The sequence below is a fragment of the Oncorhynchus gorbuscha genome, linkage group LG15, assembly GCF_021184085.1.
Source record: "Oncorhynchus gorbuscha isolate QuinsamMale2020 ecotype Even-year linkage group LG15, OgorEven_v1.0, whole genome shotgun sequence".
In the NCBI taxonomy this organism is placed as follows: domain Eukaryota; kingdom Metazoa; phylum Chordata; class Actinopteri; order Salmoniformes; family Salmonidae; genus Oncorhynchus; species Oncorhynchus gorbuscha.
The window spans coordinates 42057713-42084951 of NC_060187.1; the positions used below are offsets into that span (position 1 = coordinate 42057713).

Consider the following 27239-nt stretch of genomic DNA (forward strand, 5'->3'; position numbering starts at 1 on the left):
TGGGGAGTTTCTCCCGTTCTTCTCTGCAGATCCTCCCAAGCTCTGTCAGGTTGACTGGGGAGTGTTGCTGCACAGCTATTTTCAGGTTTTTCCAGGGATGTTCGATCAGGTTGAATTCCCCGCTCTGGCTGGCCCACTCAAGGACTTTCAGAGACTGGTCCCGAAGCTACTCCTGTGTTGTCTTGGCTGTGTGCTCAGGGTCATTTCCTGTTGGATGGGGAACCTTCGTCCCAGTCTAAGAACCTGCTCCAGAGTGCTCAGGACTTCATCAAATATCTCTACTTTTCTCCATTCATCTTTCCCGCAATCCTGAAGTCTCCCAGTCCATGCCGCTGAAAAACATCCCCACAGCATGATGCTGCCACCCATGGTGCCAGGTTTCCTCCAGACATGACGCTTGACATTCCGGAAAGAGTTCCATCTTGGTGTCATCAGACCAGAAAATCTTGTTTCTCATGGTCTGAGTCCTTTAGCTGCCTTTTGGCAAACTCCAAGTGAGGGTGTGTCATGTGCCTTTTAGTGAGGAGTGGCTTCCGTCTGGCCACTCTACCATAAAGGCCTGATTGGTGGAGTGCTGATGAGATGTTTGACCTTCTGTTAGGTTCTCCCATCTTGCTCTGTCAGAGTGAGCATCGGGTTCTTGGTCACCTCCCTGACCAAGGCCCTTCTCCCCCGATTGCTCGGCTTGGCCGGGCAGCCAGCTCTAGGAAGTGTCTTGGTGTTTACAAACTTCTTTCATTTAAGAATGATGGAGGCCACTGTGTTCTTGGGGACCTTCAATGCTGCATAGATGTTTTTTTTCTACCATTCTTCAGATCTGTACCTCAACACAATCCTGTCTCAGAGCTCAACGGCCAATTTGTTTAACCTCATGGCTTGGTTTTTGCTCTGACATGCACATCTGTGGGACCTTATATAGACAGGTGTGTGCCTTTCCAAAACGAGGCCAATGAATTGAATTTACCTCTGGTGGAAATGTTGTAGAAACATCTCATGGTTGAGCAATGGAAACAGGATGCACTTGAGCTCAATTTTGAGTCTCATTGCAAAGGGCCTCAATACTTATGTAAATAAGGTATTTGTTCATTTTTGCAAATTTATTACAAATAATCAAACCTGTTTTCGCTTTATCATTATGGGGTGTTGTGTGTAGATGGCTGAGATGTTTTATTTAGTCCATTTTAGAATATGTCTCACATAATGTGGAAAAAGTCAATGGGTCTGAATACTTTCCCAAGGCACTGTGTGTGTGTGTGTATATATATTTATTTATTGGCCTTGTAATTTAGTGTTTTGTCATTATTCTTGTAAGTACCATTTTGGTTGTTGTGGTGTTACCGTATTGGTGCTATCACATCAGCCTCCAGTTATAGGTTATGCAGATAGAGCCTGATTCTTAGTGTCAATGCATTTCCTATGAATGTGGAAATTTTCGTCGTAATAAATAATCAGCTTAGGAATCTATTGTGCATGTAGCCAAGTGGTTGTGAGGTCAGAGCCTGGCGGTGATACTGGGAAACGAATATCAGTCATTTAAACCAAGGATCTTTCTTCTGAGAAGCCTGTCCGTACAATGACGATTAGCGTGTAAGGCTGTGATTAGTAAGGAGAAGTGGTAAGAGTCTGAGGTGGCCCGCTAAGGGACTGAATGGGGAACTGAGCCTTGGGCTTCTGTAGTGGAAATATACAGGGGGGCCGGCTGCCAGGGAACGCTAGAAAAAGGAGCCAGTCAAGACAGTCAGGCGTCGTATATTAAATGTGTGTGTACACTCTCGCTAAACACTGTGGAATCTTAAAATCACCCCCCTCACCCTTTTTCTTCCTCTTTCGATCTTCTACCTTTGCTTTTCCTCGCTCTGTTCCCCAATCCCCTTGCTCTCTCTCCATCTGCTTTCTCTTAACTCCCTCTTTCTCCATTTAACAAAAAGGGGGGGGTCAGCCTTTATTTCGCTTTGCTTGGGTAGCCAAGCCGTTGAGCTACTTCCTCTTAACTGATGTGCCTCTCAACCAATCACAAAGGCTGCATAGAGGGCTGTTTGAATGTGAATGGTGCTGTGACACATTTTAGCATTCCTTCCATGGCAGAGAGGCTGAGCACAGGGGAGCGTTCCCAGGGTCTGCTAGCCTTCACCCTGGGACAACCGTTTGACAACACTAGGCACCATTCAGACGGATGGGCGGTCAATGCCAGCTGACAGTGCCTTAATTAACCTGGCCCTGTGTCAATGTGATCGCCCCCTCAGTAACACACACAACCATACATTGACACACTAGCATGAGGATACAGTCTCCTGGGAAAGAGGAGTCCAACAGGTTCATGTTAAACCACATAATCCTGGCCATGGATGACGACATTTCAGACAGACTTTTCGTCTCCCCACTGTCAACTCCTGCGTCTACACTCTATTTGCTTCAAGTTTTAGTTATTTTCATAAAGTTCCAACTCTTTTTCTGTGCCCTCAAAAAATGTAGTTTATTATTCTTCCAGCAGCACTCATCCTGGAGCTTAAGTTGATATAGTGAGTGTATTTCTGCTCATAAATTGAGCAATAGGTAAAGACTGCATAATACCCAGGCAGCCAGTCTATTGGAACAGTGGAAATGGGTCAACGGTTCACTGTAAGGAATCTTACCCCCTCTTTGAGGACCCCCTCCCCTCTAAATCTATTCAACCACCACTGTATCAAATTCAGACTGCTCCCTGTACAATGTGGCTCCTATTTAAAATGCACTGACTCAACTTCCCCTGTGGCTGCCTTTTGTTGCCTGTGTGCGCGAACAGGGCTCCCCATTCAGACTGGTGGCAGGGCTGGGTTTGTGTCCCTGGCTGGGAGGAGGCTTCTAGACCTAAGTCTCCCCATACCCTCAGCAGTCTCACTGGCCTAGTGTCATCCCCCTGGACTTCTGCAAGAGAGGGGGCAGGGAGGGAAAGTGAGGAGTCGTCCCCCCCCCCCTCTCTTCAGCTGCTGTTTTCATTTAGTGTTGACTTCTGGACTCTGAGGCCCGTGTGTTGTCATTCTGAGCAGACTGTTGTTGGTAACATTGGCAGCTTCTAATAGCCCCAGTATTAGCATAAGTGTAGTTATTCCTATTTCTTAACTAGACTCATTTTATGGTCCACACAGTGAACGTAACCATCTCGACCTCTCTCTCGGTCTCTTTCTACCAGGCATTTGGGAATGCCAAGACGGCCCACAACAACAACTCCAGCCGTTTTGGGAAGTTCATCCAGGTCAACTACTTGGAGAGTGGGGTGGTGAGAGGGTAAGTACTGACCGTTGGCCCACACGGTGTGTTGTGATGACACAGTCAATCCTCTTGTCTCTGTCTGTCTGAGTAACCCTGTAAACACACACACTACATTCCTCCTGTGTGGATGTTCCTGAGTATGTTTGTAAAACTTTATAACACACACCCACACCGTACTCTGCCCCTTCAACATGAACAACATCTTCATCAGCACACTCGCACACCGGCTCTCAAAGGCAGCCACAAGGCAGTTACCGTTGAAATTCAGTAGAACTGTAATGTGACTAGCAGAAACCTCCGTGACAGCAGACAGCGGCTGTTACTTCCATCATACCATACAAGGCTAGTGAGAAGTGTATTAGTTGTTTCTGTTTGAAGCCTGCTGGCCCAAGTTAAAGCAGAGCCTCCTTCCCCTCTCTGCCTGCAGTCTCTCTGGTTACCGCCTGCGTCACACACTGCTCTGCTCTGTCATTTCCTCTCTAACAGAGGTGCTGCTCCCAAACGTTTCAGTGAAGATATTACAAACGCTACACCATGCCAATAGACGTTACTTTCTTCTCCGCAATGCGTCTGAGTCTCCCAACGATTTTCAGAACAGAAACACATTCTAACCATTCTGATTGGCGCTTGAGACCAATGGGTTAGGCTAGAGCCAGAAAACACGTTGGTAAAGCGATGTTTTGAAAATGCGTCATTGGCTTTGATACAGTGATTGGTTAGAGATGATCCAATCACTGATGACTTTGTTTTGTACAACGCCACTCATTTTGACGTCACCTAGTTTTATTCGTCATAGTGGATGATCCAACTAAATGCTCACTTGCATGTTCCTCCTTGACAATGCAACACCAATAAGAAATGATAAAAGATAAGAATAGGAACACAGTCATTAGCTCAGTAGAATAGAATAAAGATTTTAGCATAAATATAATACATACCATTTTATAGTCCAATATTTACACTTGTATTGGGGAAGGGGGTGAATGGGGGCAGTGCATAAACTGAGCAGTATAATAAGAGTCTGGTAGCAGCCAGGTGTGTGTGGCATGAATGTATGTCCAAGTAGATGTGTGCATGAGTGAGTGCATGTGTGCTAAGGTGAGGAGAATCGAAGCAGGTGGTCAGTTCAAGTGTTCAGCAGTCTGATGGCTTGTAGAAACCAACAGGCCCTGAGACGGTTTCAGACCTCTTGCTCCTATACAGTCAGCCTGCCGGTAAGTGAGAGAACAGCTTGTGTATGGGGTCCTTGATGCTGCGTGCCAGTGATGTACTGGGCCTTGCGTTCGTGGACCAAGCAAATCCCGTACCAGGCAATGATGCAAATGGTCATGGCACGGCGGTAGTATTTGGAGAGGACCCTGGGGCGGCATGCCAAATTTTGTGAAATGTCACGCAGTCGTTGGTGTACATTGTACAGCAGAGGACTGAGGACACACCCCTGGGGGGCCCCTGTGTTAAGAGGGTGTGGAGGGGGTGTTGCGAGTCCTCTCTGCCTGTGGTCTACCCATCAGGAAGTCCAGGATCCAGTTGCAGAGGGTGGGGTTCTGAGCTTGGTGTCGAGCTTGGAGTTAACAATAATGTTGAATGCTGAACTGTAGTCAATGAAAAGCATTCTCACACAGGAGTTATTGTGTTATGGCTGTGTGAATAGTGATAAAAATGGCATTTTCCGTGAATCTGTTGGCGCTCTGTAGGCAAATTATTGGGTCCAGTGTGCCTAGCACGCTGGCCTTGTGTGCCATGACCAGCCTTTTGAAGCACTCCATAATGACAGAGGTGAGTGTGACTGGGTGATATTTTTTTTTTCTTGGTCACTGGGACAATGGTGGTGGTCTTGAAGCAGTTGGACTATAGCCTGGGACAGGTTCAAGATGTCTGAAAAATGCCCGCCAGCTGGTCAGCACACACTGAGGGGTGATAGTCATTTGGGCATGTCACTTTTTTTGGCCAGGGATGCCACCTGGGCCAGCGGCTATGTGAGCATTCAAGTCTTGAGTTTTCCTCATGTCGGCCTCTGAGAGCAAAAGCACCTGGTCGTCTGGAGCAAGGAGTGAGCATAGAAAGTGTTAAGTGCTTCGGTAGGCACCGCACGGCTGGATTTGCCCTTGTAGTCCTTGCCATATGTGACGCGGGTCTGAGTTCTCGAACATCAATTCAAGAATCTGTATGGTCTTTATGCATCCCTAATGGATTTGCAAAGCTCATACCTGCTTTCCTTGTACATGTCGCGCGCCACCAAGTCATCAGGGTTCATTTTGCTGACATTGAATGCTGCAGTACGGGCTATCACCATTGTACGGATATCTCCGTTCATCTAGGGTTTTTGGTTGTGGCATGTCCGGATTGTTGTTGTGGGTAAAACATCAATACATTTCCTAATGAAGCCTGTGATTGACCATCTATATTCCTCAATGTAGATGGAGGAGTCAGGATTAATCTTTTCAACATAAATAATCTGTATTCTCAAAACAATCCTGCAGCACCACAAACGACTTCAACGATGGCAGTGTCAAACTGAAGTATGTAGCGAACATAGAGCAGCGGAATAATTTAGTTGGAGTTGTCAGGCAACTTAAAACAGGGACACATGACTTTTTATTGAATTGTTTAGCTTGAGAGGGGTCAAAGTAATTGAATATCGATGGCTGAAATGTTGCCATTGAGACTTCAGAGGCTGAGCTGTAGTAGTGCTGGTTGAGCATGTTATGCTTGTAGTTGAGGGTCTCGGTCTGTCATTCCGAAGCCATTGATTACAGCTAGACAGTGCTGACATTCTGCTGAACAATGGCTTGCTGAGCAGCAGTGGATGGAGCAGCAGAGGAAAGCATGTACTGTAGCGTAGTGCTTTAAGAGTGTTGGGCCAGTAACTGGTTGGAATCGTGATCCACGTAGGTGAAAAATCTGTGCCCTTGAGCATGGCACTTAACCCTAATTGCTCCTGTAAGTCGTTCTTCACAAGGGCCTCTGCTAAATGATTCAAATGGAAACGCTGGTTCTATCGCTCAGTGCCGCATTAGTCTAGCTGGCTCACTGGATCTCACTAGCTTTCACTGCCTGGGATTTGGAGATTAAACTCTCACTGTGATACCTGGAGTTTCTTCTTAGTTTGAGGATCTATCCAATATCCATAGTCTGGTCTTGAACTGTGTGTCTGTCTGTATCGGTCATAGTGTGTCTGCATTGCATATGGACCTTAATGATGAAGATAATATATCATAGGCAGTAGCCCCTTAGCTTGGTTGTGGTAATGCATTAGTGCACATTCTGGCCTGGCATTGCTTTTTATTAGATCAGCTCTATAAAGAGACAGCGGGCCAGTTAGTGAAGTTTCCATGCCCAGCACTGGGCATTCTGCCTGCCTGAGCTACGAGTGTTAACCCTTGCCACTCACAGCACCTGTCATCCTGTAAACAGTTGAAAATGCCAGATTGTCTTTGAGAAGTGCCTACATTGGAACACAGTGGCTGTACGATAACATGCTATTCATGTCAGAGCTCAGGTTTTCCGCTCCATAGCCCTGTATGGGTTTTGACTAACGGACGTTATAAACTTGAGCACCGCACGCGTAACAGGAAGATGCCACAAATGAGGGAAAGGCCTGCTAATTGCACTACTTTTCATTCATTTGTTAACCAAGTGTGGGGAAATTCTCTACGTCGAGAGGAGTCTGTTCCGAAAGATGAGATGTTGAGGATTATAATGAATACCGCTTGACGTCGTACAAGCAAAACCACACACCTAGAAGTCCAAATGTGTACTTCTCATTTCCATGTTTTGAAAACTCATGTCATTTACAGTATCAACCTTGATGATCACAGTTGCGAGGATGACATGCATTATAGCCTGGGTTGTCCTGAATACAATGAGCCTGTGTTTGTATTGTGCAGAAAAGTAGCCGTGGAACACGCACGTGAATGCACTCACGACTCCATTCTGTGCGGACCAAAATTTACAATCGGTCTGAAGTGCCTTTTTTTGAAAGCAAGATCGTATTTTATAACTTAGCTAGCCATGATGCCCACCGGACCCAGATTGAGATTTATAATGAAATGTTTTTTGGATTGCGTAAACAACGACAGTAATTGTGTGCCGGTGGGGACGCAGGGCTGTGTTCCAAACAAAACTGTGCTTGCTTCACTTCCTCAACGGCAAGTCTAGAAGAGCTAAAAGCACCTTATAGTTGAAGGCTCTCTCCTTGAATCATAAGTGTACTGAAATGACTTAGGAACTGTGCCCAGTTTGGAGAGGTGTGTGGCCACTTGGAGACACTAGTTAGACCTCACTCAAACCCTAGTTTTTTATTATCTTGTACCACCTACCCCAATTTCAATGACAACTCTTATACTGACAAATGCTGTGAAATGTACAGGATATGTAAAAATGCACAAAATCAAGTGTAATACTTCAGATTCAGTCTTGTCAGGTGAACTGTTGCTCTGATCATTTTCTCCATCAAGTGTTTCCCTTTCAATTGCTCCCGTGGTATGTATGCTTTTTATAGTTATTCTGCTAGAAACATTTCAATTTGGCCCTATCCATGTAGGCCAATTTCCACAAATGTAAGGGGTTAATATACACACACCACTCAGCCATCGCCCTGACACTCTATTTTTAGTTTGTCAATAAACAGGAAGATTAGCTTCATGTTTTCCATATGCCTGAAATTTAATTAGAGCAGTTTCAAACTCTTGCTTGTAGTGGCTATTTTGATGCACGTTAACATGACCATGCCACTATGCACCCCGCTAAGGCTGTCCATATCTGGACTCTTTGTTCAAGTCTTTATTGTTCCACTGACCATCTGCCGTTGCTTCCCCTCCTCCTCAGTCAATACCATCCCGCTTTTATGACCCTTACACATGAACTCGCCCGCCACACGAACACGAGACACAGAGCCAAGTGAAAGGACCAGACTAACTCCAGTGTGACTTGATTGATGTTTTCATTCTCTCTCCCCCCTCCCCTTTCACCTTGCCCCTCTCCTCTCTCTCTCATTCTCAGGGCAATCGTGGAGAAGTATCTCCTGGAGAAGTCTCGCCTGGTCTCCAGAGAAAAGAATGAGAGGTAAAGGGCAACAGCAGAGGTCATGATCTTTGAACCCTATTGACCTGTGGAGGCCCTCTGTACAAACAGAGGGACGATCCCCTGGGTGCCTTTTTCATATTCAGTTAACATGCCATGTCCAAGGGTGACTTTCGGGCCTAGACACAGAGCTAACTTATATGTGCCAAAGAGTTGCATCAATATGTGAACAGACTATTTTTTTTTTGAGGAATAAAAATGAAAAGAATAATTTTTTTACCCATGACTAGCACCGTAGTGGGGCGGCAGCGTAGTCTAGTGGTTAGAGCGTTGGACTAGTAACCGAAAGGTTGCAAGTTCGGATCCCTGAGCTGACATGGTACAAATCTGTCGTTCTGCCCCCTGAACAGGCAGTTAACCCACTGTTCCTAGGCCGTCATTGAAAATAAGAATTTGATCTTAACTGACTTGCCTAGTTAAATAAAGGTAAAATAAAAAGTGCTACTATTTCTACTACAAATGCTTTGGTTGGGGTTGGTATAGCCTATAAACAGAATGAACCCTTGTTCTCACTAGATGTGTCTGAGTTGTAGTATTACAGGAGTTGTAGTATTATAGTATCATGCACTACTCATGTTACTCATATGCCAACACGTCTGTTGAAATGAGCTTTTGTTTTGATCACGTCTGCCTGTGTCTGATGTCAGCGAGACTCAGTAGTAAACATGGAAACTCATTATGCCCGTGTGGTTTTACAACAATGCAAGCTGACCGGCCACCTGATGGCAAGACTGGAACAACTGATAGCAGCATTCCCGCTCATTACTAGTCTTGCACCTTAGACACAGAGTCAATGTTGGGTGGTGGAAACTAATACTACCGCAGTGTTGACTTCTGAGTGCTAGGAACACAAGTGATTCGCTACACCCACAGTGACATCTGCTAAATATGTGTATGTGTACCAATAAAAAGTTATTTATTTCTCAATATAAGAAGTACGTTTATTAAAATTAAATGAATGATTTATTTATTGCCACCTTAAAATATATCACCTTCACCAAATAACGAAAGCAAACAAATAATAAAAGCCGAAAACCACACTATCCACACACAAAACACATTTTACGGAACGCACTAAACATGGTTTTGTGTTCCTGTAGGAACTACCATGTGTTTTACTATCTACTGGTGGGAGCGTCCGAGGAGGAGCGCAAGGAGTTCAAACTCCTGCAGCCTGAAGATTACCTCTACCTCAAGCAGGTATCACACACACACACACACACACACACACACACACACACACACACACACACACACACACACACACACACACACACACACACACACACACACACACACACACACACACAGGTTGGTGGTACCTTCATTTGGGAGGATGGGCAAGTGGTAATGGCTGGAGTGGAAAGGTATCAACATCAAACACATGGTTTCCATGTGTTTTTCGCTCCGTTCCAGACATTATTATGAGCCATCCTCCCCTCAGCAATGACACACACACACTGGTTTTACGTAGTTACACTACACTAGTAATGTTTTTCTTAGCACAGTACATGTATTTCTCTACCTCAAGCAGTATATATCCAATTACTGTATACACCACTACTAAATCTAGAGCCACATCCCCATTAGTTAGTTCCCTAGGTACTGATCTGATTTTCTGCGGTGTTCTCTTCTGTACAGTACCTTTTTATTATCGTCCCTTAACTACATTCAGAAGTTTACATACAATTAGGTTGGAGGCATTAAAACTTGTTTTTCAACCACTCCACAAATTTCTTGTTAACATACGATAGTTTTGACAAGTCGGTTAGGACATCTACTCTACTCTAGACCTCCACAAGTCTGGTTCATCCTTGGGCGCAATTTCCAAATGCCTGAAGGTACCACGCTCCTCTGTACAAACAACTGTACGCAAGTATAAACACCATGGGACCACGCAACCATCATACCGCTCAGGAAGGAGAAGCGTTCTGTCTCCTAGAGGTGAACGTACTTTGGTGCGAAAAGTGCAAATCAATCCTAGAAGAACAGCAAAGGACCTTGTGAAGATGCTGGAGGAAACGGGTACAAAAGTATCTATATCCACAGTAAAATGAGTACTATATCGACATAACCTGAAAGGCAGCTCAGCAAGTATGAAGCCATTGCTCCAAAACTACCATAAAAAAGCCAGACTACAGTTTGCAACTGCACATGGGGACGAAGATCGTACTTTATGGAGAAATGTCCTCTGGTCTGATGAAACAAAAATATAACTGTTTGGCCATAATGACCATTGTTATGTTTGGAGGAAAAGGGGGGGGCTTGCGAGCTGAAGAAACACCATCCCAACCGTGAAGCACGGGGGTGGCAGCATCATGTTGTGGGGGTGCTTTGCTGCAGGAGGGACTGGTGCAAATCACAAAATAGATGGCATCATGAGGCGGGAATTGTCTTGATGTTGCTTCAACATATGCAACATCTTGGTTGCATATTGGTCTTCCAAATGGACAATGACCCCAAGAATACTTCCAAAGTTGTGGCAAAATGGCTTAAGGACAACAAAGTCTAGGTATTGGAGTGGCCATCACAAAGCCCTGACCTTAATCCTATAGAACATGAAAAAGCGTGTGCGAGCAAGGAGGCCTACAAACCTGACTCTGTTTTAGGAGGAATGTGCCAAAATTCACCCAACTTATTGTGGGAAGCTTGTGGAAGGCTACCTGAAACGTTTGACCCAGGTTAAACAATTTAAAGGCAATGCTACCAAATACTAATTGAGTGTCTGTGAACTTCTGACCCACTGGGAATGTGAGGAACGAAATAAAAGCTGAAATAAATAATTCTCTACTATTATTCTGACATTTCATCACATACTTAAAATAGTGGTGATCCTAGCTGACCTTAGTCAGGAAATGTGTACTCAGATTAAATGCAAGGAATTGTGAAAAACTGATTTTAAATGTATTTGGCCAAGGTGTATGTAAACTTCCGACTTAAACTGTATAATCCTTTGTACCCTGATTCTCATTCTATTCCTGGGTTCCGCATGTCTTAATAATCTCTTTCCCTGTACTTGAACTGGCTCAAGGTAACATTCCCCATCTGATTCAGTTGGTAGTAAACCTGGTATGCGGTGTCATTGTTATGCAGTGAATGGCCTGCATGTGCTCTGTTCTCCTAGTTTCTTGCCCATATGTGCGCTGCATGTTAATGAACCGCTCTCCCCATTCTCCTGTCTCTGTGCAGCAAAACTTTAAGATCGAAGATGAAGAAGACCTGCGTCATGATTTTGAGAGGCTGCAGCAGGCCATGGAGATGGTGGGCTTCCTGTCTGCCACTAAGAAACAGTGAGTGAACATGCCAATGGGCAGTCAATCTCCACTACTTCAAGGGCACCACACCCCATTTGATCCATTAAATGGCTGTCTAATGCAAATGGGTCATATAGATTTGCGTATGCTGTAGTCTGTTGGCGTTACTTGGATCCACTTGAATCTCCTGCCCAAACGTAGCCAGACAACCCTTTCCTCTGATGCAGTTGTTCCAGTAGTTGGCAGTCATGTGCATCCAATTTGGCAGAAAAATAGAAATACTGTAGAAGGAAGGCCTGTTCTATTCATTGTGGTTCTATGATAATGACACCTGTCTGCTGCAGGATCTTCTCTGTGCTGTCGGCCATCTTGTACCTGGGCAACGTGACGTACAGGCAGACGTCAACAGGCCGAGACGAGGGACTGGACGTGGGACCACCGGAAGTCCTGGCTACCCTCTCAGACCTGCTCAAGGTAACAATGGCTCTGCTGCTCTTGTCTACACATCAATGAGCGAGTAGTCTTTACTCTGGGTCCTGGAGGGATGCAGTATCTGTGGGAACACTGATTCAACACTGATTCAGCAAAATAAAAAAATATGTTTTTGAAATGGGGCCTGCGCACTAAGCGTCTCAGTGTAGGAGTACTGATCTAGGATCAGGCCCCATGTTAATTTATTATGATCTAAAATGACAAACTTATCCCTGCTATAGGGAGACTAAAATGGGCCCAACTACATTTGTCTTAATGGTCCACTGAGACAAATGTAGTTGAGTTTAGAGCATTGTAAAAATCTGAACATGTGGCTGGTTATCCGTTTCATCCCCAAACAGTAAGTGTGTTCTATTATTGTCCACTGACGAAGCCTGGTTCTACCCAATGATTATACAGGAAGCCTCCTCTCCACTAAATGTATGTATTTTTGGTCTGTCCCTAGTAGTGTCGCAAGCTTTGAGAATTGTGAGTGTAATGTCATCTCTGTGTGACCTCCCAGGTGGAAGAGGAGTTGCTGGTCGAGGCATTAACTAAGAGGAAAACGGTGACAGTCAATGACAAGCTGATTCTGCCCTACAGCCACAGTGAGGTAGGCAACCATAAGCCCTGAATATCAGTCTATCATTATCTTGCTGGATTTCTTCCCCGGGATCATTGTGTGTCGTCGTTGGTCTCCTTTTCCCTGTGTGTCGGTCTACTCCCATTCACCCTTCTCTCTGTCTCTCTCCCATTCTGTCTCTCAGGCCATCACTGCGAGAGACTCCATGGCCAAGTCTCTGTACAGTGCACTGTTCAACTGGATTGTCCTGCGCATCAATCATGCACTGCTCAACAAGAAAGACATGGAGGAATCTGTCCCGGTAAGAGAACATACACACACAACAGCACAGACCTAGGAATGCAGCTTAGAGTTCCCCTCTCCATGTTTCATCATTGTCAAGGCCAGACATGTCGGCAGTTCCCCAGAAATAACTAGAAAAAAGTATATTTCTATGCAAATGACTAAAAAAAAGAATGAACTAACCAGAGCTCTAGTATGATATTGGTGACATTATTAGGCCATCTTACCTACATTTCGAACTGATCTACTGTATGTATTTGTTCTGTTCCAGTGTTTGTCAATAGGGGTCCTGGACATATTTGGCTTTGAGGACTTTGAGACCAACAGCTTTGAGCAGTTCTGTATCAACTATGCTAACGAGCAGCTTCAGTATTACTTCAACCAGCACATCTTCAAACTTGAGCAGGTGAGTTGGGCCTGGGTGCGCCTTATTGAAATAGAATAACAGACTCTATGGTGCCATAAGGACAGTATAACAGAGCTGATCCTATGTCTTTAGCTCTGACCGTGTTATTGGTCCATTACAGGAGGAGTACCAGGCGGAGGGCATCACCTGGCACAACATAGACTACACTGACAACGTGGGCTGCATCCACCTCATCAGCAAGAAGCCCACTGGTCTCCTGTACCTACTGGACGAGGAGAGCAAGTAAGGACATCCCCCCCATGTGTTGATCTTCATGTGCCAGAAGTGACTGCAGCCTAAAGATTTGCTTTGCTCCATAGTTGCCTGTAAGCGGCAATAAATTACATTTTAGATGAGATGCAGGTTCAAACGGTATACGTCTCGTCTCCCCCCTCCTTCTCTCACGCCCTCTATTTTCTCTCCTGCTCTTCAGCTTCCCCCATGCCACTGATAAGACCCTGCTGGCCAAGTTTAAGCAGCAGCACCAGGAGAATAAGTACTTTGTGCCCACGCCTGTGATGGAGCCTGCCTTTGTCATCCACCACTTCGCTGGGAAAGTCAAATACCAGATCAAGGTAGGGATGGACAACCACCCACCAACATAGTCAGACTCCGTGTTTACTATCATGTAATGTCTAGGGGGTTGGGCGAGGCTTCTTGTATTTGTGTAACTGTTCATTGTTACTGACATCTAATTGTTGTTCAGTGCGTTAATAATCTTAGCAGCGACTCTAAAATGGCCTCAACATCCTTAAACGTCTCCTTGTGACTCTCCTGGCAGGACTTCCGGGAGAAGAATACGGACCACATGCGTCCAGACATTGTGGCTCTACTGCGCAGCAGTGACCGGGCCTACGTGCGTCAGCTGATCGGGATGGACCCTGTGGCCATGTTCCGCTGGGGCATCCTGCGAGCCACCATCAGGGGGATGGCTGCCTTCAACGAGGCTGGACGCCGCTGGGCCGCCAAGACCGCAGGTACGTGTACAGCTGGAGCAGTAGTACAATACGTGTACAGCTGGAGCAGTAGTACAATACGTGTACAGCTGGAGCAGTAGTACAATACGTGTACAGCTGGAGCAGTAGTACAATACGTGTACAGCTGGAGCAGTGGTACAATACGTGTACAGCTGGAGCAGTGGTACAATACGTGTACAGCTGGAGCAGTGGTACAATACGTGTACAGCTGGAGCAGCTGGAGCAGTGGTACAATACGTGTACAGCTGGAGCAGTGGTACAATACGTGTACAGCTGGAGCAGTGGTACAATACGTGTACAGCTGGAGCAGTGGTACAATACGTGTACAGCTGGAGCAGTGGTGCAGTACGTGTACAGCTGGAGCAGTGGTGCAGTACGTGTACAGCTGGAGCAGTGGTGCAGTACGTGTACAGCTGGAGCAGTGGTGCAGTACGTACAGCTGGAGCAGTGGTGCTGGGTACAGCCGTGGTGCAGTACGTGTACAGCTGGGAGCCGTGGTGGTGTACAGCTGGGAGCCGTGGTGCAGTACGTGTACAGCTGGGAGCCGTGGTGCAGTACGTGTACAGCTGGGAGCCGTGGTGCAGTACGTGTACAGCTGGGAGCCGTGGTGCAGTACGTGTACAGCTGGGAGCCGTGGTGCAGTACGTGTACAGCTGGGAGCCGTGGTGCAGTACGTGTACAGCTGGGAGCCGTGGTGCAGTACGTGTACAGCTGGGAGCCGTGGTGCAGTACGTGTACAGCTGGGAGCCGTGGTGCAGTACGTGTACAGCTGGGAGCTGGGAGCTGGGAGCCGTGGTGCAGTACGTGTACAGCTGGGAGCCGTGGTGCAGTACGTGTACAGCTGGGAGCCGTGGTGCAGTACGTGTACAGCTGGGAGCCGTGGTGCAGTGGGCGGCTGATTGTATAGGTGTACACATGCTTTAGACACTATAGGAGTCTACAGCCATGTCTCAGAGTTAGAACTGTACTACCTGAACTGTAACATGCACAGTAACCAATAATTGCAGTATGCTTACTTGTGTTAGCTTAATTAGTTTAGCAGGGCTTGGGGGGGAAACATGAGGCTTTTGAAATGTCAGGTTTTTCCCTGCAAGCTTCAGTCATTATCCGCCAGAGAAGTTTTGTTGTGTTGACTAGATGAGAAAAGTGGCCCATTGACGTAAGAGGGTATTTTTAAAGGGATTAATGGTATTAAATTGAATCAAGGAAAAACAAAGCAGGGAAATGGCCCCTGGAAGGACTCAACTGGACTATTCTGATTTCTGACAGGCAGGGGTCATGCGGTGCAGTCTGTTCGTCTCTTTAGAACCTATATGTGTGTCTGATGTCGGTTTGTGTTTAACAGGTGTGCAGCGCCCCACTTCCAGGACTCCTTTGGGGGAGCTGCAGAGGTCCAACACGCCTGTAGAAAGGATGTACCGGTAAGGCACAGACCTCTGACAGAGAGGGACACACAGGGAAGAAGGGAAACATTTGTCCCAGTATCCACATTTCTGTGCCACTTAGAAAGAAGTGATGTATTGCCCATGCATAGGGCCCTTGTGTGTTTTTCCTGTTAGGTCACATGGTCACAAAAAATGGCTGGCCCTCGCCATGCGTACTAGATAGTATGTTAATGTGGAAATTGAGACATACTCTGGTAGCGTTGTGAAATGGGCCATCTTCCTCTACTGTTTTGGGTGTGATGTCATGGTTGACAGATGGGTCTCTCTCTCTCTCTCTCTCTCTCTCTTTCTCTTTCTCTTTCTCTTTCTCTTTCTCTTTCTCTTTCTCTTTCTCTTTCTCTTTCTCTTTCTCTTTCTCTTTCTCTTTCTCTTTCTCTCTCTCTCTCTCTCTCTCTCTCTCTCTCTCTCTCTCTCTCTCTCTCTCTCTGAGGCACAACGGCAGGTGTTCACAGTGATTACAATCTACCAGTGTGCCTGTGGCGTTAAAGCCCATGGGCAATGCCTCAGTCTTCCATCAGAAATCCACTTAAATGCACAAACCCGACTACCTTGATCCAAGACCAAGTCATCTCACTGAATCTATACTATACAGACAAAAGATTTGTTGGTTAAATCAGTTTGCCTTACAATAACAAGCCCCTTACTAGTCCCTGATTGGGGGGCCTCTCACAGAGAACATGTTGTGATTTGGTCATCAATCCCCATTTTATTTGTAAAAGTATTTTTAAGAAATCCATTTGTCACAAAGATGACAAATGAAAGGGTGAGCACCCGTACTGTTGGATCCGTGTCCCAGCGCCTAGGATTACATGAAGCAGGATCAGACAGTGTTATCATGATTATGAATCACAAGATTGTTCAGGAAGTGTATCTGTACTGGGAGCCAAATAGAACTCCCACTAGTCCCCCGGTAAATGGAACTGAATGAAACAGTTGGCTCCCATGTGTGCTTCCTGGTCGCTTGTATGACGCAAGCTCTGTCAAATCCATGAATCAAATCCATAATATCTCTATTGTGGAATGAATCCTCCTTCATGTCATCCTGGCCCCTGCGTTTTCTCCCCTGCCCCTGGGTGACCCCGTGTGCTGTTCTCTCCCCTCCACAGACGGGCTTCTATGCTCGATTTCTACTTTGATCACTCTGACGAGCGCCCACTAGAGGCCTTCGAAGACATCTTTGCTAGCTATGAGAGTAAGAAGTAAGTGGACTGGAGGAGAGCAGGAAGAAGGATGGAGGGAGGTCAAGCAGGAGGAAGGGACAGTGTTGTTTTTACGGGCAGTTAGCCTATGGCTCATTCCCGCTCTGAGTTTGCTCATATTCATCATGTCAGAGATACACAAGAGACTCTACGTCATGAAGGTTTGCAGCAGGCATAGGTTTCTTTAGTTTGGAAAGGGAAGTCCTAATATGAAACATGCAGAGTCAGACAACAGAAAAATACTTCATATAAACATCAAACACTGTAAACATTTTCCTTTATAATCAACAGGCTGCGTCTTGTTCTTATTCTCTTCCCCCCCATTCTAGCTCTCTATTTTCCACCACATTGCTCTTGTTACTGTCTCCCTTTCTTTCGCTCTTCATCTCTCGGCCACGGTAACCTCTCAACACCCTAGTTTATTATTGTTAATGTAGAACACAGGAAGGTCTTAGTGCTGCCCTGCTCTGATAATCTACTGATTTACTGGGAGGAAACAACTGGAAAGGCTGGGCACACTAACATGTGGTTAGTACAGCATTTAAGAACGTGTGCACACTGTAAACAGTAGTAGTAAAGTTTAGTTAATGAAACAGGTCAGGGCAAGTGCTATACATCTCAGGTCCTGGAGTACTAGTGATGAGGTCGGAAATGTAATAAACAATTGCCGACGGAGAAAGTGAAATGTATCATTGTAGTTTCTAAATGGACCAAAAGCCCCCGTTCTAATATGAGCATTCTCTGAGAGGAACTGAGCAGTTGTGTTTAAACCACCCCTAGCTCCTTCCTTAGGGCCCTACCCCTTGTGTGTTTGCAAAGATGATAGGTGTTAGTAAGATGGGTATAGCTCCACCTAAGCTTTCGATTAGCTTGGGGGAGTTTCCACCATACTGCTTCCCCCTATCTGGTCCCTTCAGACCTGAAAATTTGAACAACGTCATGTCTAAGGGCCGTTTTTTCTATGGTACCTTATGGGCCCGTCCCTTCCTGCCTGACCTCCCTTGGTTTATTGATCAGAGTGGTAAGTACAGTAATGCATGGATCCAGAGGAACAGCCATCTTAACAACACCAGTCCACCCCAGTTTACCACCAGTATAAAACCAATCCCAGTCGCCAGCAGTGTAACACCAGCATGGAGAAAAGATGTCAACCACTGAAGCTTTGATTCAGGAATGCATGCTCACAATACTTACTTACAGGAGTATGGTGTGTGCGAACATCCACACCGTGCACAACCTCTCACTTTCTACTGCAGCAATGGTTGGGTGGTCTGAACTGAAGTGGCATTGTCCCACATGTTAACCAGAAGTTTTACTTGCTCTCGACTTCAGACCTCTAATGGTTCTGTGTGTGTTTCTCTTTGGAAGTGGGTTCTTTGGTGGTGGGGGGTTTTCTGTCGTTTGAGGTGTCCTAACAGCGGTGTTCCTACATCCCCTGCCCTCCCCTTATGCCCCGTGCCCAACCCCTCCCTCATCCCGTCTCCTCCCCACCATCCTCTTCACCCACTGTGGCCCTTGCTGGGTTGAATCAGGGACATGCATGCCCAGATAATCAGCTCCATTAAGGACTTGCAGCTGGATGGTGAGGACCCTCGCAAGCTGCTGCAGTCCTGGGGTCGCCTGCGGTTCCCTCGACACCTCCTTCAGTGAGTCTGTAGCCCTGGCCCCTTCCAGCTCAGTCCAGCCCAGCTTGGCCTAGCAAGTCCAACCCAGCTCGAACAGTGTTCAACCTTAGTACTCTTGAGGCTTCCCCTTAGTTGCACATTTTGTTCCAGCACGAGCACACCTGATTTGACCATAAAAAAATGTCTTCACCTCACATGGTTGTTAAAGCTCTCAACCCGTGACAGACAGTTAAAGACACAGGCTAGGTAATTAGCTGTTTGAGACCACACCTCATGAAAAATGCACCTACGAACAAAGACCTCCTCACAGGAATCCTAATTATTTGCAGAACGATGCCCAACAACACAAGGCTGCTCGTGATAGTGAAATGCAAGGCCCAGATAGACTGGGTCCCAATATGATGTTGATTAGCATGAGGCTGATGTTGTAGTGCAACAAGGCTTTTGCCGTTATGGGTTTTAATGGAAATGCAGAGGCCTTGATAAAAGCTGAGGATGCACTGATGGCTTGAATATCAGCTGCTGCATGAACAAGGACATTACTCACCTGAATGCATTGGCTTCTAGATGAAACTGTATGACTGTGAAGTCAAAAAGAACGTAAAAGTGTGTTACAAATTATTGTTTCTTTTAACTTATATAAAACTATAGTTGTTGGGTATAGTCTGTGCAAGTATTTTCAACAGTCAAACAAAACAAAAGTTGAGTGTTGACCTCACAAATAACACACTGTCAAGCAGTGTAGTCAGGACATAGCAACAGTTCCACTATAAACCGAAGGTTTATATAATGCTCTATATGTAGTGATGAAAACAAGATAGCTGGGGGAACACGTCTCGTAATCCTATAGGTCGTATGGGTCTCGGCCGGGCTGGCTGATTTTGGTTGGCCAGGTTCCCCCTTCCTCCATCCCGCAACCTTCCTCCATCAGCCCTTGTCATCCCACCCATACTCCAGGTGCCAGCCCTCACGCCTCACTGACTGAGCATGACTCACCATACTAACACGGCTCGCCCCCATGCTCACCCGTAGACCTTTTCAGCGACGTCTCTGAGCTGAGCCACTCTCACTAACCTATCCCTTCCCCACAGGAAAAACAAGAACGCGAAGCAGAAACAGATCATACCCAAGGTAATCTTCATACATCATACATCATACATACGCCAGCTATGTGCACGCCTATATTAATGTCATTTGAAAAATAAATATAATATACAATCCGAGAATCTGCTGCAATAGCCCATCCGCGACGAGGATCGACGAGTTGTACGTTCCAAGATGCAGTTTTCAACACCACTGTTGTACCCGCCTGTTAGGGTGCACGATTCGTGCCATTCTCCTTCGACCTCATCAACAAGCAGTTTTCACCCACAGGACTGCCACTGACTGGATGTGTGTTTGTCGCGCTAAGGTTGGGTGCTATCCAGATTTGTCTGTCTATTGCCAGAATGCTAACCAAATTTGCACAAGTAATAGCGAATTTCCATGGAGGCTGCTAGCTAGATATGTTAACAAGCGCAAATGAGAATAAACTAATTGCAAAGACAGGCAATCCAGCTCATAAAATTATAAATATATAGGTAGGAGCTACCAAATGTAATTTTTGTTGACTTTGGACATAATACAAGTAAATGAGCTGCATTGTGCAAATGAAAAAAGTTTTGACATGCTTGTCAGAAGGAAAACGGTACTCTGGCTCTGGAGCAGCATGTGTACATGCTGTGTCTGTGTGGAGTCAGGAGTCGCTCGGGCAACGGGCCTGCCTGCTCTGAGAAGATGGGGGAGGAGCAGACGGGTCAAGAACTGAGGACAAAAAAACGCAAGGATATCAAAAGATGGCAGTGGCATCTGTACAGAACTCACCCAAAGGGCTTTGACTCAAGCACGGCAGAAAGCTAACACAATATGATGCCCCTTCACCTTATTAATTAAACCACTTATTTGGATAACAAGCAAGGTAACTTAGGGGTCGCGTTAATGCAGAATTCTTAGGGTTTTTTACACAGCAAAATATAAAACGCATAAGGAATAGCTTGCTGCGTTTTGTGAACAGATCTAAAATGCTTATTATTGTAATATCTGCTTGGCATCAGACTGATTTTGTGCTTGTGTGAATTCTCATCCGAGTGGAGAAGTGCAAAACGGGCAATCTATCAACAGACAGCGCTCTGACTCGGTGTAGCCATCCTACCTTTCTCTGGTAAAATGCAAGATTAGCTTTAAGCAAAACATTAGGGAATGTATCTGCTACATTATAAAATATGATTGCCATGCATTGTTTTTGCAAAAAATATATTGCTTTTTCATTGGTAGCTCTGCCAGCCAAATTGTGTTGCACTTCTAATGTGATCAAAATGAAGCTTTTTTCTGCCGAATGTGTTTCACTAATGAACACTGAAAAAAAATATAAACGTAAAGTGTTGGTCCCGTGTTTCATGAGCTGAAATAAAATATCAGACATTTTCCATATGCACAAAAAGCATATTTCTCTCATATTTTCTCAAATTAGTTTACATCCCTTATAGTGAGTATTTCTCATTTGCCAAGATAATCCATCCACCTGACAGGTGTGGCATATCAAGACATGGTCATTACACAGGTGCACCTTGTGCTAGGGACAATAAAAGGCCACTCTAAAATGTGCAGTTTTGTGTCAACTGTTGCCAGAAAATGTCATGTTAATTTCTCTACCATTAGCCACCTCAACGTTGTTTCAGAGAATTTGGCAGTACATCCAACCGGCCTCACAACTACAGACCATGTGTATGGCATTGTGTGGATGAGTGGATTGTTGATCTCAACGTTGTGAACAGAGTGCCCCATGGTGGGCTTATGATATGGGCAGGCATAAGCTACGTGACTGGCTCAACTGTTCTTGGAAACTACAGTAAGCTTAATATTGTAAACTAATCTGACCGATTTAATGAAGAACCCAATCTGCTTTATCTCCTAACATATTGCACAAGTTGACTACAGGTATTTACTAAAAATGTAGTGGAGTGTACCTAATAAACTGGCCAGTGAGGGTCTTGTTCCTTCAAAACATTTCATTTAACTCCGAGAGTATCAATGAGACTGTTGTGCTATCTGCAGACGTTTAGAACTTTGTGGTGTTGATGCTGTTCCTTAGAGCCTGCTGGACTCTCGCTCCCTGAAGTTCATCGTCGGTCGGACCATCCACGACCGCTCCACCAAGTCTCTGCATCACCTCAACAAGAAGAAGAAGACCCCCAGCATCAGTGCTCAGTTCCAGGTCAGCTGATCTCACCAGCAAATACTGCAGCCAGGCAGTCACTAACATACATACACCTGAAAATACATAGCCACACTTCACACAATGCAAACTTCATACAATGCAGATGCAGAACATGGGAAATGTTTGTTGAGGTAAGTCTTAATTGACATGAAACCTCTTTTACATTGACAGACGTCTCTGACAAAGCTGCTGGAGAATCTGGGCAGAGCAGAGCCCTTCTTCGTCCGCTGTATTCGCTCCAACTCTGAGAAGGTAAAGTCACTTCACTAAAAACATGTTTTAATGGAGTTTCGTATTTTACAAGTGTCCATCCATAATGATACGGTAGTTGACAATACAAAATACAGATTTTAAAAACCACGTTGTGGACGACTCATAGTTTTGTGACACTAAAAGCAGTTATAGTAAAACATGGTACAGTTCCATTAGGAGTCATCTATAACACATGAGCATCTATACATTATTGGTATCAGTTGTTATACGTTACGTTATTCGTACATAGGTATGCATAAATAAAGAACATTGAGTCTACTACTTACAACCAATATGAGGAAAATGATTGCGTTCGTTCCTCTAATGACATTCTGTGTGTGTGTGTGTGTGTGTGTGTGTGTGTGTGTGTGTGTGTGTGTGTGTGTGTGTGTGTGTGTGTGTGTGTGTGTGTGTGTGTGTGTGTGTGTGTGTGTGTGTGTGTGTGTGTGTGTGTGTGTGTGTACAGAAGGAGATGTGTCTGAATGAGACCCTGGTGCTGCAGCAGCTGCGCTACACAGGCATGCTGGAGACTGTTCGCATCCGAAGGTCTGGCTATGGAGCCAAGTACACTTTCCAGGTACGCTGCACCTGTTCACTGACTCAGATAGCCAGCAGACACCGGGAAGAAGCAATATCTGTTGATTATTTACCAATAGCTAACTGTGTAACTCTGACATATATATATATATATATATATATACTGAACAAAAGTATATACGCAACATGTCCCATACTCACAAAAAGCTTATTTCTCTCACATTTTGGGCACATATTTGTTTACATCTGTGTTAGTGAGCATTTCTCCCTTGCAAAGATTATCCATTCACCTGACAGGTGTCTTGCATCAAGAAGCTGATTAAATAGCATGATCATTACACAGGTACACCTTGTGTTGGGAACAATAAAAGGCTACTCTAAAATGTGCAGTTTTTGTCACACAACACACTAACACAGATGTCCCAAGTTTTGAGGGAGCGTGCAATTGGCATGCGGACTGCAGTAATGTCGATCAGAGCTGTTGCTACATAATTGAATGTGCATTTCTCTACCATAAGCCACCTCCAACATTGTTTTAGATAATTTGGCAGTAAGTCCAACCGGCCTCACAACTGCAGACCATGTGTAACCATGCCAGCCCAGATCCTCCACATCCGGCTTCTTCACTTCCAGGATCACCTGAGACCAGCCACCCTGACAGCTGATAAATTGTGGGTTTGCACAACTGAAGAATTTCTGCACAAACTTTCAAACCGTCTCAGGAAAGCTCACCTGCTTGCTTGTCATACTCACCAGGGTCTTGACCTGACTACAGTTTGGTATTCTCACCTTCAATGGCCATTGGCATGCTGGAGAAGTGTGCTCTTCATGGATGAATCTTGGTTTCAACTGTACCGGGCAGATGACAGACAGTGTATGGCGGTGTGTGAATAGAGTGCCCCATGGTGGCATGGCATGGTCAGGCAAAGCTACAGAAAGCAAACAATGGCAATTGATTGATGGCAATTTGAATGCACAGATATACCGTGACAAGATCCAGATGCCTATTTTCATGCCATTCATCCGCTGCCATCACCTCATGTTTCAGCATGATAATGCACAGCCCCATGTCGCAAGGATCTGTACACAATTACTGGAAGCTGAAAATGTCTCAGTTCTTCCATGGCCTGCACACTCACCAGACATGTCACCCCTTAAGCAAATTTGCTATGTTCTGGATCGACGTGTACGACAGTGTTCCAGTTCCCACCAAAATTCAGCGTCTTCGCACAGCCATTGAAGAGTGGGGCAACATTCCACAGGCCACAATCAACAGCCTGATCAACTCTGAGAAATGTCATGCTGCATGAGGTAAACAAATGGTCACACCAGATGCTGACTGGTATTTTTTTTTAAGGTGTCTGTGACCAACCGATGCAGATTACTATTCCCAGTCATGTGAAATCCATAAATTAGGGCTTAATTTATTTCAATTGACTGATTTATATGAACTCTAACGTTGAAATTGTTACATGTTGTGTTTATATTTTTGTTCAGTATAAGAAGGAACATATTTATTGGGCATTGTCTGTCTTAATGTAACCCACTATCATAAATTATTGTGTAGAAATTCATGGCGGACACAAGTACAAAAATAATTGTCCACCACACTATTTTGTATACAGTGCACTTCAATCACAGATAAAGGCAGTAGGTTACTTTATACAGAAATGATAGGAGGGAGTTTGGTCTGGGAGGATGTGTGTATAACGTGAAGGTCTAGCAACCCAAACCCATGTGTGCAAATCACATAATAAAAAAAAAAAAGTTGTCTGATATGCGCTAATCCCCCTCTCCCCTCCAATGGTGATGTCTGATCGTGTATATTGGCGTGGCCAATTACCGTGACATATAATTCCAAGACCCTAACAACAAATTGGAATTCATTATGAAGAAAATCATGTACTGGACAAGAATGTGTTATGAAAAATATTGTGTGGTCAAAGTAAAAAAAAATGTTTTTTGTCTGTTATGAATTGCAAATAAGTAGTTTATCTATTTCACGAAAATCTGTGATTGTGTTGGTCAATGAACTAAGTACCTTCCATAAATAGGAATTCATCGAGCAATTCCGAGTGCTGCTGCCCAAAAACGCCACACCCTCCAAGCCAGAGGACATCTCAGCCTTGTTCCAGAGGATGAATCTAGACCACACCACCTACCAGATAGGCAAAACCAAGGTTAGACAAGCGCTCCTTCACTCTTTTTACTCAAACCTCACTTTCCTATGATAAGTTAAAGATATAGGCTATCGTGGTGTTACTTTCTAAACTATTAGCATAAGGAAAATTAACAGGTAGCCTATGTTCCCCAAAGATGTATAATAAGAGTTTTCCACTTATGTGTCTCTTGTATCTCTTCAATTGTGATCTTCAGGTTTACCTGAAGGAACTAGAGCGTCAGCAGCTGCAGGACATGCTGCACAAGGACGTGATGCGTAAGATCATCTTCCTGCAGCTCTGGTTCAGGGCGCGCCTGGAGAGGAGGTACTTCTTGGAGATGAGACAGGCGGCCATCTTGATCCAGGTAAGCTGTGTGATAACCCTTCCTTTATGTGTTCCACCATAAAACTGTCTGTACAGAAAAGGCACTGATGTCAGTTCAAAGATATTACTTTTCCCTGTATGGAATGCCTTGAATACGATCATTTTCTGTGTCTATTTCTTCCCAAGAAATACATATAAATTGTCCAATAATCTTCCTATATGAGACAATCATATTTCTGCAGACAGGCTAATAATGTGTTCTTGCCCCTGTTCGTCCCTTCCAGCGTGCATGGCGTAGGCAACACAAGGAGAGACGGCGTCAGGCGGCCACGCTGATTCAGGCCGTTTGGAGGGGCTCTAGACAGAGATCACAGTACCTCCGCAGGCGGACCAGCATCAAGAAGATACAGGCTCTGGCCAGAGGACACTCAGCACGGAGGAGGTACAGCACCAGGCCACACCACTGAAATACTTAATGTAGTATTTATACGTTTGAAATGCCTCGAGATACTGGTAAACAGCGACTAAGTTATTATTAACAACATCTCATGAATTCCGGTACTGGTGTTGCCAGAATCCCCACAGTTATTTGTTATAAATACTTAGAAAATTCTAAGAGATGCCTAACATTGTGATTTGGATGTTGAACAACCTCTGAATCATGTTGGACTTTACAGGTGCCATTCAATACGGGAGGACAGGAGGAAAAAGGAGGATGAGGAAGAGGAGGCCAGGAGGGAGGAAGCTGCAGCTAGGCTAGTGAGAGAGGCAGAGGAGGCAACCCGACTGGAAATGGATGCAGAGGAAGAGGCGTTCAGGAGAAAGAAAGAGGCAGAGTGGGAGTCCGCAGAGAGGAGGGCGAGGGAGAATGAAGAGGCAAGGCTGAGGCAGGCAGAAAGCGTCAATGAGGAACCTGAGACACAGGAGGAACTAGAGGCACAGGTGGTAGCTGAAAGGACTCTAGATGAGAGCCGGCATTGGGACAAAGTGCCTGTCCAGGACAAGGAGGAGCAGAGGGAGGAAGTGGAAGATGGAGAAGCTGCAGCTAGTTCACCTTCTGAGAAGGTGGAAAAGGGGAATGCCTCTGCAGTCTCCCAGCCTGATAAGGGCAACAGTACACAGGCTGAGGCTGGGCCCCAGCTGGAGGAGGAGAGCCAGGCTGTGGAGGAACAGGAGCAAGCCCACTCCGAGGAGCCAGAGGGGGGGACCACAGAGGCAGCTGCCCCCCACTCACCAGAGAGACACAAGGGGGCTCAGGCGGCTGCGGAGGCTACCCCCTCCGCAGACCCCCAGTCAGGGCAGAAGAAGCTACGTCCTCCCCCCCTCCACAAGGTCACAGCCTCCAGGAGCCAGGAGAAGAGGGAGCTTCGGCGCCAGCGGGGCCTGGAGCACAGCCAAAGAGAGAGTAAGCGGGTCGCCTCGGCAGCCACCAAGGAGGAGCCATCCCCTAAGGTCATAGATCAGGAGACAGCCAGCCGAGCCGAGGAAAAGCCAAAAGGCCGGACGGATAGCAAGGAGATGGACCAGTACACCTTTGTAGCCTGGAAGAAGGACGACAAGGGGAAGAAGGAAGCCAAACCCACCACTCCTGCTCCTATACGCCCCAGCACCTTACCCCTGAACCCCCCTGAGCCAATGGCTAACAGGAACGGCCATGAGGTCCTGGGTCCAGGCAACCTGACTCGTTACAGCCAACAGGACGCTATGAAGGAGAAGGCAGAGAAATGGAAGGAGGGAAAGATTGATGTACAACAACCAGAGAGTACCAGTCCTCCTGAGGCCCACAGCAAGGACAGGATAAAAAAATATTCACAGTACGACATTTCATATCCTTCTGATATCTACACTATATCATGTCATATCATTTTTTGATGTCATTGTTTTTGCAACATGAGGAAGGACTGATGATTCCCCCAGTTATGAGCATGAATTTCCCTCATCTCTGTATCGTACTTACTTTATTTCCAGGAGTGTTGGAAACTCGTCATCTTTTGATGCTATGTCCCCTGGATCGGCTGGTGCTACGTCAAACAGAGAGGTAACATGCTTGTTGCTCTAGTATTATACCCACCATAATGTGTGCCTTGCCTTTTCTTATTAACTGTTTTTCTTTTCATCAAATATGAGGGCAGCAC

General features: G+C 45.5%; 1 protein-coding gene across 9 annotated transcripts in view; it reads left to right on the forward strand.

Annotated features, from left to right (window-relative positions):
• Window positions 1-27239, forward strand: part of LOC123997160 (unconventional myosin-IXb-like) — a 100127-nt gene that overhangs the window by 56730 nt on the left and 16158 nt on the right. For 6 of the 9 annotated variants that reach the window (XM_046301267.1, XM_046301270.1, XM_046301264.1 and 3 more), the window contains exons 3-25: window positions 3170-3264; window positions 8251-8313; window positions 9432-9531; window positions 11521-11621; window positions 11930-12059; window positions 12580-12669; window positions 12824-12940; window positions 13193-13327; window positions 13449-13570; window positions 13761-13902; window positions 14109-14304; window positions 15650-15725; window positions 16856-16948; window positions 18481-18594; window positions 19665-19704; window positions 21704-21826; window positions 22001-22081; window positions 22548-22658; window positions 24673-24798; window positions 24995-25144; window positions 25389-25546; window positions 25782-26918; window positions 27073-27142. In XM_046301267.1, coding sequence (XP_046157223.1) covers window positions 3170-3264; window positions 8251-8313; window positions 9432-9531; window positions 11521-11621; window positions 11930-12059; window positions 12580-12669; window positions 12824-12940; window positions 13193-13327; window positions 13449-13570; window positions 13761-13902; window positions 14109-14304; window positions 15650-15725; window positions 16856-16948; window positions 18481-18594; window positions 19665-19704; window positions 21704-21826; window positions 22001-22081; window positions 22548-22658; window positions 24673-24798; window positions 24995-25144; window positions 25389-25546; window positions 25782-26918; window positions 27073-27142 — 3570 coding nt within the window. The remainder of the gene's footprint in view (window positions 1-3169; window positions 3265-8250; window positions 8314-9431; window positions 9532-11520; window positions 11622-11929; window positions 12060-12579; window positions 12670-12823; window positions 12941-13192; window positions 13328-13448; window positions 13571-13760; window positions 13903-14108; window positions 14305-15649; window positions 15726-16855; window positions 16949-18480; window positions 18595-19664; window positions 19705-21703; window positions 21827-22000; window positions 22082-22547; window positions 22659-24672; window positions 24799-24994; window positions 25145-25388; window positions 25547-25781; window positions 26919-27072; window positions 27143-27239) is intronic. The other 3 variants (XM_046301271.1, XM_046301269.1, XM_046301273.1) reach the window with 3 other exon arrangements.